This window comes from Amphiprion ocellaris, chromosome 10, assembly GCF_022539595.1.
Source record: "Amphiprion ocellaris isolate individual 3 ecotype Okinawa chromosome 10, ASM2253959v1, whole genome shotgun sequence".
Lineage (NCBI taxonomy): Eukaryota > Metazoa > Chordata > Actinopteri > Pomacentridae > Amphiprion > Amphiprion ocellaris.
In genome coordinates this window covers 25,000,249-25,009,895 of record NC_072775.1, presented here as the reverse complement: position 1 = coordinate 25,009,895, position 9,647 = coordinate 25,000,249, and the positions used below count along the sequence as shown (strand labels likewise).

The window sequence follows — 9,647 nt, the reverse complement described above, 5'->3', positions numbered from 1 at the left end:
TTCCCCAGAGAAGTATGAGTTACTCAAAGTAATGTGCAAGTATTCTTCTGTAACTGCAGCATCTAATGTTCAGTAAAAATGAGTAGAGTTCTGCGCGGAGCCTCTCTGGATTCATTACTCCGCCAAGCAACATGGCAGAGTTATGTGAAAATCGGCATTGGTTTGTCTGTTTGTCTGTCTGTTTGTTTGTCTGTCTGTTAGCAACATTACTCAAAAATTGGCTAACAAATTTGGATGAAATTTTCAGAGAAGGTCAAAAATGACACAAGGACCAAGTGATTAGATTTTTGCAGTGATGCAGCTTATAGTCTGGATCCATGGATTTGTTAAGGATTTCTGTATCATGGCGAGATGGCAGCACGGCGTCACTGTAACTATGACTATAAATGAACACTACGTCATCTGCCTGTGTAGCGGTTATATACTCTCTCTCTCTCTCTTGTGCTGTGTTAAGAATCAAGCAGAGCATTCTCTCTTTGGCATCAAATCCAACGTTTATTTGCAGGAGCTGGTAAAACACTGAAGTTAAATCGCTCACAGTCGCACTCGTGGTAACAACTCCAAATAATACACAGAAACAGGATACAGCAGACTGAGAATAATGAATAATGTTGCATATGAACATGAAACAAATGAAACTTTTTTCAAAGTGTCTCTAAATGGCTTTAAGTTCCATTGTTCTTCTATGTCAAAGTGAACTTGAAGTCAATGGCAAAATAATATGATTCAGAGTGTTTTTAATTGTGTCAGTAAAGTATCAAGTTCACCATTCAAGCTATACAGAATATTATTACAACTTGGATTCAGCATGGATGGCAACAAAGGGGTCTTCATCTCTGTTGCTGATCCTGAAGTGGGCACGGCCATCACCACCAACTTGGATCTGCTTCCCAGTGCACCTGTTTCCTTCCTTCTGGCCAGAAATGATGTCACAGTAGGTACCACCAGGCATGCCAGTGCTGAGGGTCACATCCAGGTCCCTGGACGATGAAGACAAGGGACATATTGTTGTTAAAAACCAACCGCATTATCACACCAAGTCAGTATTTTGAGTAAACCTTGGTTACTTTTTTTGCTATATTGTTTACTGTAAACATGCATAGGATATGAGCTGATGAGATATTGTGACAGACTGACACAAGGGGGGGGAATGTTAAAATTTTTTTTAAAAAAGACCTAGTTGGGAGTTTTGTCAAGCAATGTTTGCAGCTTTCAGGAAATAAAACGAAGAACACACAAGCTATAAAACATGTTTTTATGTCAGAATGTAGTTGGATTTGATCATACTATTTTTCTTCATTGCTGATTGTTCATGAGTTATGTTTTAGTACTTTACTAAATCTTGCTGTTACACTTAAGTGTCTGAAACTAGTTTTCAGTCAAGAACTACCAGTTACATTGTCAAGTTCTTACCAATCATCATTGTTAAAGATGATGAAACCACGATTACCACGTCCAAAGGCAACCTGGTTGCTCTGGTTGTCCCACCAGTTGGACTGAGGCTGTCCATTGACCACATTACGGAAAATGACCATGTTCCTAAACAGGAGATACATCAAAATAAAATCCATCTTACTTCAAACTTTTCACATCCATGTGACCAAGCAGAAGTGAATCATGTTCTGTGTGTAAAGTCAGCAGTATGCATCTCTTGCTTTCTGTCAACTCACTTGATCTGACGCCATCTGTGCTCACACACCCATCCATCTCCACATGTCTGGTCAGGGTTGATGGGAACAGGCTTGGTGGATCCATTACCATGGCTGGGAGGGCCCATCCAGTCATTCTGATCCTACAACACAATGATGCATAAAAGGATTTGACCAAAAATGCTCCCAAGCACATTGGATCTGCAACAAAGAACATACTTTTCCATTCACGATGTTGCGGTTCCATCGGTAGCTAGACATGACCCTGGTTACTCCATAAGGGTGAGCAAGCATGTAGCCGACAGCCATCTTGTGGAGTCTGGAGTCCCAGAAGGTAAGAATGGATGCACCACCAGCACCATGACCTCTCTGGTTGTCGTGGTTGTCAACAAACACCAGAGCATTGCCATTAGGCATGAAGCCCCATCCCTCTCCCCAGTTACTGTGAAGAAAAACATAAATTAGTGGTTTGCCTTAGAATATTACTATCATATTGCTATTGAATAAGCATTTAATTAGGAAATTCTACATTTCTATTTTCAATAAGACTTTGTCATCACTTAGTTATTAGACACATCCTTAACATGTAAAAAAAATCTCAGTATCAGTGTGATATATGATTTAGGCAGCAGAAATACACATACTTGGTGTAGCACAGCTTCTCATTGTCCCATTTTCTGAAGACAGTTCCCAGTTTGGCGCCATATTTGAACTCAGTCACTCTTCCCAAATGGAAATACTCGCTAGACGAGATGGCCTCACCTCCCAGATCAATAACCTAGAGCAAAAACAGCCCATAACCCATATCATTCATGCTCTAAACTGATTTAGATTAGCAGTAATATATCAGTGATATAGCATAACTGTTTAGTTCTATAGTGACAAGAATCATATTTATACTGTTAAACACTCATGTCTCTTAGGAAGTCAGAGGACACTTTTTATATATCACTAGTGACTGTTTTATTTCTGCATCGTAGATTACAATATTTCATATTATAACGTGCTATTTCAGCACTTGTCAACTAATAACTTCGGTAACATATGCTCCCTGAGTGTTAGAGTTTGCCAGCTTGATTTCTGGGCTTCTTTTCCCACAGCCCTGCAGACTGCTGCTTTGAATTATCAGTAATAAATACTGGGTATGAGGGTGTTTTACTCATCCAATCACATGCTTACATGTAGATTACAGCTGGGGCTTGACCAATCATGCCATTGAACACAAGTGTTCCTGGCAGCAGTTTGTTTTCACTCTCTGCATGTTTCCCTGAAAATCAAGTTCAAATAAGTTCATCTAGCCTGCTGGCACAGCAAGATATATTTCTGGTTTATATTTTCATATTTTTATGCTAGTCGGCTGTGGCTCTAAAGTAGCATTTGCTGAATTAAGGTGATTGTTACGAGACAATCACACAACTATCCTGAACAGGAGAAGAGAAGAATGCATCAGGAAACAGAAAGGCCTGCAGGCATTCAGCTTGCAAAGTGCAGACAATTATGTTTTAGCTGTTAATAAACTAGAGTGAGTGAGAAGAGCTGAATCTAAATTAAATGCTCCTAATGATCCCTTCAGAATGGGAACTTTGGTACCAATTTTTCATGTCTAACCCTAGCAGTGGCAGTGTAGCACTGTAGTTATTTACAGATACCCAGAGAGCAACAGTTTATAACTAGTACAACAACAAACAGATAAAGAAGGTGAGTTTGACCTCAGGCTTCCTCAAAAGGTAAATTGTGTAGCAAACATGGACATTAAATTGGTACCTGATCACACAGACAAATTGGGCATTTAATCTGAGTAGCAGAGGAGAAGAATGTTGTAAATTGTTTTAGTTTAAATGCTAAAATTCATACATTCATTTAAAGAGAAGATTTTTTTTTCTGGTAAAGTTCATGTGAAAGTTCATTTATTTAATGCGCTTTTATTTTGAAGTGAATGGGAAGTAACTCTTCCCCAGAGAAGTATGAGTTACTCAAAGTAATGTGCAAGTATTCTTCTGTAACTGCAGCATCTAATGTTCAGTAAAAATGAGTAGAGTTCTGCGCGGAGCCTCTCTGGATTCATTACTCCGCCAAGCAACATGGCGGAGTTATGTGAAAATCGGCATTGGTTTGTCTGTTTGTCTGTCTGTCTGTTTGTTTGTCTGTCTGTTAGCAACATTACTCAAAAATTGGCTAACAAATTTGGATGAAATTTTCAGAGAAGGTCAAAAATGACACAAGGACCAAGTGATTAGATTTTTGCAGTGATGCAGCTTATAGTCTGGATCCACGGATTTGTTAAGGATTTCTGTATCATGGCGAGATGGCAGCACGGCGTCACTGTAACTATGACTATAAATGAACACTACGTCATCTGCCTGTGTAGCGGTTATATACTCTCTCTCTCTCTCTTGTGCTGTGTTAAGAATCAAGCAGAGCATTCTCTCTTTGGCATCAAATCCAACGTTTATTTGCAGGAGCTGGTAAAACACAGAAGTTAAATCGCTCACAGTCGCACTCGTGGTAACAACTCCAAATAATACACAGAAACAGGATACAGCAGACTGAGAATAATGAATAATGTTGCATATGAACATGAAACAAATGAAACTTTTTTCAAAGTGTCTCTAAATGGCTTTAAGTTCCATTGTTCTTCTATGTCAAAGTGAACTTGAAGTCAATGGCAAAATAATATGATTCAGAGTGTTTTTAATTGTGTCAGTAAAGTATCAAGTTCATCATTCAAGGTATACAGAATATTATTACAACTTGGATTCAGCATGTATAGCAACAAAGGGGTCTTCATCTCTGTTGCTGATCCTGAAGTGGGCACGGCCATCACCACCAACTTGGATCTGCTTCCCAGTGCACCTGTTTCCTTCCTTCTGGCCAGAAATGACGTCACAGTAGGTACCACCAGGCATGCCAGTGCTGAGGGTCACATCCAGGTCCCTGGACGATGAAGACAAGGGACATATTGTTGTTAAAAACCAAGTGCATTATCACACCAAATCAGTATTTTGAGTAAACCTTGGTTACTTTTTTTGCTATATTGTTTACTGTAAACATGCATAGGATATAAGCTGGTGAGATATTGTGACAAACTGACACAAGGGGGGGGAAAAATGTTAAAAATTTTTTTAAAAAAGACCTACTTGGGAGTTTTGTCAAGCAATGTTTGCAGCTTTCAGGAAATAAAACGAAGAACACACAAGCTATAAAACATGTTTTTATGTCAGAATGTAGTTGGATTTGATCATACTATTGTTCTTCATTGCTGATTGTTCATGAGTTATGTTTTAGTACTTTACTAAATCTTGCTGTTACACTTAAGTGTCTGAAACTAGTTTTCAGTCAAGAACTACCAGTTACATTGTCAAGTTCTTACCAATCATCATTGTTAAAGATGATGAAACCACGATTACCACGTCCAAAGGCAACCTGGTTGCTCTGGTTGTCCCACCAGTTGGACTGAGGCTGTCCATTGACCACATTACGGAAAATGACCATGTTCCTAAACAGGAGATACATCAAAATAAAATCCATCTTACTTCAAACTTTTCACATCCATGTGACCAAGCAGAAGTGAATCATGTTCTGTGTGTAAAGTCAGCAGTATGCATCTCTTGCTTTCTGTCAACTCACTTGATCTGACGCCATCTGTGCTCACACACCCATCCATCTCCACATGTCTGGTCAGGGTTGATGGGAACAGGCTTGGTGGATCCATTACCATGGCTGGGAGGGCCCATCCAGTCATTCTGATCCTACAACACAATGATGCATAAAAGGATTTGACCAAAAATGCTCCCAAGCACATTGGATCTGCAACAAAGAACATACTTTTCCATTCACGATGTTGCGGTTCCATCGGTAGCTAGACATGACCCTGGTTACTCCATAAGGGTGAGCAAGCATGTAGCCGACAGCCATCTTGTGGAGTCTGGAGTCCCAGAAGGTAACAATGGATGCACCACCAGCACCATGACCTCTCTGGTTGTCGTGGTTGTCAACAAACACCAGAGCATTGCCATTAGGCATGAAGCCCCATCCCTCTCCCCAGTTCCTGTAAAGACAAACACAAGTTAGCAGTTTGCCTTGGAATATTGCGATCATATTATAATGAAATAAGCATTTAATTAAGAAATTCTACATTTCTATTTTCAATAAGACTTTGTCATCACTTATTTATTAGACACATCCTTAACATGTAAAAAAAATCTCAGTATCAGTGTGATATATGATTTAGGCAGCAGAAATACACATACTTGGTGTAGCACAGCTTCTCATTGTCCCATTTTCTGAAGACAGTTCCCAGTTTGGCACCATATTTGAACTCAGTCACTCTTCCTAAATGGAAATACTCACTAGACGAGATGGCCTCACCTCCCAGATCAATAACCTAGAGCAAAAACAGCCCATAACCCATATCATTCATGCTCTAAACTGATTTAGATTAGCAGTAATATATCAGTGATATAGCATAACTGTTTAGTTCTATAGTGACAAGAATCATATTTATACTGTTAAACACTCATGTCTCTTAGGAAGTCAGAGGACACTTTTTATATATCACTAGTGACTGTTTTATTTCTGCATCGTAGATTACAATATTTCATATTATAACGTGCTATTTCAGCACTTGTCAACTAATAACTTCGGTAACATATGCTCCCTGAGTGTTAGAGTTTGCCAGCTTGATTTCTGGGCTTCTTTTCCCACAGCCCTGCAGACTGCTGCTTTGAATTATCAGTAATAAATACTGGGTATGAGGGTGTTTTACTCATCCAATCACATGCTTACATGTAGATTACAGCTGGGGCTTGACCAATCATGCCATTGAACACAAGTGTTCCTGGCAGCAGTTTGTTTTCACTCTCTGCATGTTTCCCTGAAAATCAAGTTCAAATAAGTTCATCTAGCCTGCTGGCACAGCAAGATATTCTAACAAAACAAACAACTGTCAAATATGGACGTGAACTGAAGTTACATCTGTATTTGACAAGGAGCTTTTACTATACAGTGGTACCTAACTGATACCGATGTATAATAATAGTACTGACTCCATACATTTTCTTCTGTCTTTTTGAGATATTCAATCACTATATTTGAGGGACTTTTATAAAAGCATTTTGGGAAAACTACCTCCTGGAAGATGAAGGATCTGGAGTCACCAGGGAACCAGCTGGTATTAAGGTTGTGCAGACGACTGTAGACAGCCTCCAGGTCACCAGGCCACATGTGCTTGGTGGCATCTACTCTGAATCCAGCCACACCCATATCAATCAGGCTGTTCATGTAGTCAGCCACCTTGCTCCTAACATAATCTTTCTCCAAGGCAAGGTCCAACAGACTAACCAGACGACAGTCACGTACCTGGAGGAATTGATTATCGCACCGTTACACATGTTTTAAATGTCTTCTTGCAGATATAATTTACCAAATTTCCATTTTTATGATAACACTTTTCCTGTTACTACTGTCATCCTGATTACTCAAAACATTTATATGATAGTGGTCAGACTTGTGCACTGCCAACTAAATCATAGGGTTCAGTGTGAGTAACTCAAACTGTGGTTCTGAGTGAACTTATGAATACATTTTGCTGTATGGATTCCTTAATGACATGGAAAAAGTTTTACAGATAAAACTGTAAATTTCACTGTTCTGACAGTGCTTCTCTGTGACATTATCACCTGATATTTGTCACCATAGTTCTCAATGTTGCCACTGGCGGTCCTGCATTTGTAGTTGTTGAAGTCCAAGTGGGAATAGGGGACACTGGGAAAATCTTTCTTGCTGGCATTGAACCAGCTTCCACATGAGGAGTGGGTTCCCTCTCCACCACCAGCTCCACACATATGGTTGATGACAACATCCACATAGATGTTGACCTATTGCAGTAAATAGTGTTGAAAGTGCAACCCAACAAATCAACATTTATCTTCTATCATTAATCACTTTTTCTTATTTTATTTTTGCATTAAGTTCACTCTGAGGTGATTTGCTAAATTGAGGCATTGTGGATCTTCACTCTTTTTTCCTGTAATTCCAGGTGTTGTTATATTATTGTTGTCCGAAAACATTTTGATTCTAATGCAAAAAGCATGAAGTGGCAATTTGTTGTTTACCCCAACTTTGTTGCATCTGGAGATCATGTCCCTCAGCTCGTTCTCACTGCCAGATCTGGAACACAGCTTGTAGCTGATTGGTTGGTATCTCTGCCACCAGGGTCTCCAGGGATCGTTCAGCACAATGTGCTCATTTGGAGGAGAGATCTGTTAAAAAATAAGGAGAAAAAACATTTTGTTATCATCATTTTTCAAACAGAAAAGTTGGAATTGTGTGTCATCTTAATATTTTACATTCTTTTATTACATAACAACAATTGCTTTTCCTATAATGTACAGAATACATAGTAACTGCACATTAAACAATTTTAAAGGACTCTTTCATACCTGTAGTAGCAATCTGTGTGCAAACTTCTTGTGCATCATCAAAATGCAACTTGAATATTGTTTATTAATTTATTGTAAATTTGGAAAAGTAAGCACTACTCCCCTTCTACAGAACTAGAATAAACCCCACACTTATGTTCAGCCATACATGCCTGAACACCTCCAAAGCCATTGGGACCCAAGAAGCGTTCACACTCTGCAGCGATGTCGGCCCAGCGCCACTCAAAGAGATGGACGATGGATGTCCTTCCATATTTGAAGTGGGGGTCATGCTGGGTGAGGCTGAGCCCAAACACAGCGACCAGAATGACCAACTTCATGTTTTCACTGGGTGAGAGAAAAAAACACACTCACCTTCTGTTGCACCAGTAATATTTATACTCCCTCTGCTGGACCAATGAGAAGCTGGTAAATATCAGCATGGAGATTAAACAGCTGCATTTTATCAGGTTTTTCACCTTTTTTTTTTTTTTTTTTTTAAACCAAGCAAGACAAATAGCTTCAAGGCAGGTGCTGGCTGGAAACATAGAGACAAGAGGTGTGTATAATGTCTTTATCCAAAAATAAGCTATAAATAACTGAAAGAGACTGTTGAAGATCCCAATGTTTGTAATCAATCTTTTGCACTGGTTTTTGATTCAGGATTTCTGTGCAGATCAAAAAAAAAATTAAAGCAGAGCTAAAATAAAAAGAAAAAAATAATCAATGTTTAAATAAAAAAAAGCAGATCTGTGATATATCTAGCAGTGATTCTAATATGAAGACAACTCTTACCATTCTGAACATGACAGTTCAAGTTAATCCTGCTTTAATATTTGTTCACTCAGTTCAATAACCAGATGATGTTGTAACATTGTCTGGGGACAGAGCAAACAAAAGTGCTTTGGACTTTCAAGTTATTCAAAGTCAGTGTTTTTTTTTTTCATTTTGTGTTTGTGTGTTGTGTTTTTGTTAGTAGGTTATAGTGGCACATGTGTGGGAAAGAAAACACATTCATTAAAATTGACTTTTTCACATGTTATAAATTCACACTTAATCCAGCCTCAGTATCTATGTAATGGAGGGATTGTCCTTGACAGTTTGGGTATTAGCCTACATTGGTAGTGAGATTATGTAGCTGTGTTTCTTGCAAGGACATCTTCATTTATTTACTAAGCATGAGTAAGAACAATGTGAACAATATTCCTGGCAGAAAATTGACTTTTATGTGGTCTATATATTAGTTCTTGGTCTTGTTTTAAGAAATTTACATATTACTTAGCTACAAAATATGCTACATCCTTGTGTAGCTTCATATGGATATCCTTTGTGCATCAAGAAAAACCAAAACAGCCACTTTCAAATGAGAAATGTATAAATGAGTATGTAGAACTAAATAAGGCCTGACAAAACACACACACAATACAGTACCAAGCACCACGGGATCTCCTGGAGAACTGATTGTGCCTTGAAATATTACCTGCATCAGGTGACCCTAGGCAGATGTGCCTGGGGTCCCAGCTGGACGTTCACAGAAAACTTCCAAAGGATGTCCCCCAGGGAGCATCTGAATCAGATG

General features: G+C 38.9%; 1 protein-coding gene across 4 annotated transcripts; it reads right to left on the bottom strand.

The window, feature by feature from the left end:
- Positions 1-475: 475 nt before the first annotated feature.
- On the bottom strand, positions 476-8,442 carry LOC111570233 (alpha-amylase-like). 4 transcript variants are annotated; one of them, XM_055014307.1, is made up of 9 exons: positions 8,242-8,441; positions 7,763-7,909; positions 7,328-7,525; positions 6,777-7,007; positions 2,294-2,427; positions 1,869-2,091; positions 1,671-1,792; positions 1,414-1,539; positions 476-980 (listed from the first exon to the last, which is right to left on the bottom strand). In XM_055014307.1, exons 1-9 carry the CDS (start codon positions 8,407-8,409, stop codon positions 791-793), a joined length of 1,539 nt encoding a protein of 512 aa, XP_054870282.1. In that variant the 5' UTR covers positions 8,410-8,441; the 3' UTR covers positions 476-790. The 4 variants fall into 4 exon arrangements, with proteins under 4 accessions (XP_054870282.1, XP_023128654.2, XP_035805156.2 ...); XM_023272886.3 differs by lacking the exon at positions 8,242-8,441 and adding an exon at positions 8,090-8,235; XM_023272878.3 differs by lacking the exons at positions 476-980; positions 1,414-1,539; positions 1,671-1,792; positions 1,869-2,091; positions 2,294-2,427 and adding exons at positions 4,324-4,583; positions 5,020-5,145; positions 5,277-5,398; positions 5,475-5,697; positions 5,900-6,033 and having other exon boundaries at positions 8,242-8,442.
- Between the last annotated feature and the right edge of the window lie 1,205 nt (positions 8,443-9,647).

Excerpts from the sequence above, each read along its gene's own strand:
- LOC111570233 (XM_023272878.3), bottom strand. The coding sequence starts at position 8,409 with ATGAAGTTGGTCATTCTGGTCGCTGTGTTTGGGCTCAGCCTCACCCAG. Across the intron at positions 7,008-7,327 it reads ACTATGGTGACAAATATCAG|GTACGTGACTGTCGTCTGGT; the intron begins GTGATAATGTCA and ends CAATTCCTCCAG. Across the intron at positions 5,698-5,899 it reads GAGAAGCTGTGCTACACCAA|GAACTGGGGAGAGGGATGGG; the intron begins GTATGTGTATTT and ends TTGTCTTTACAG.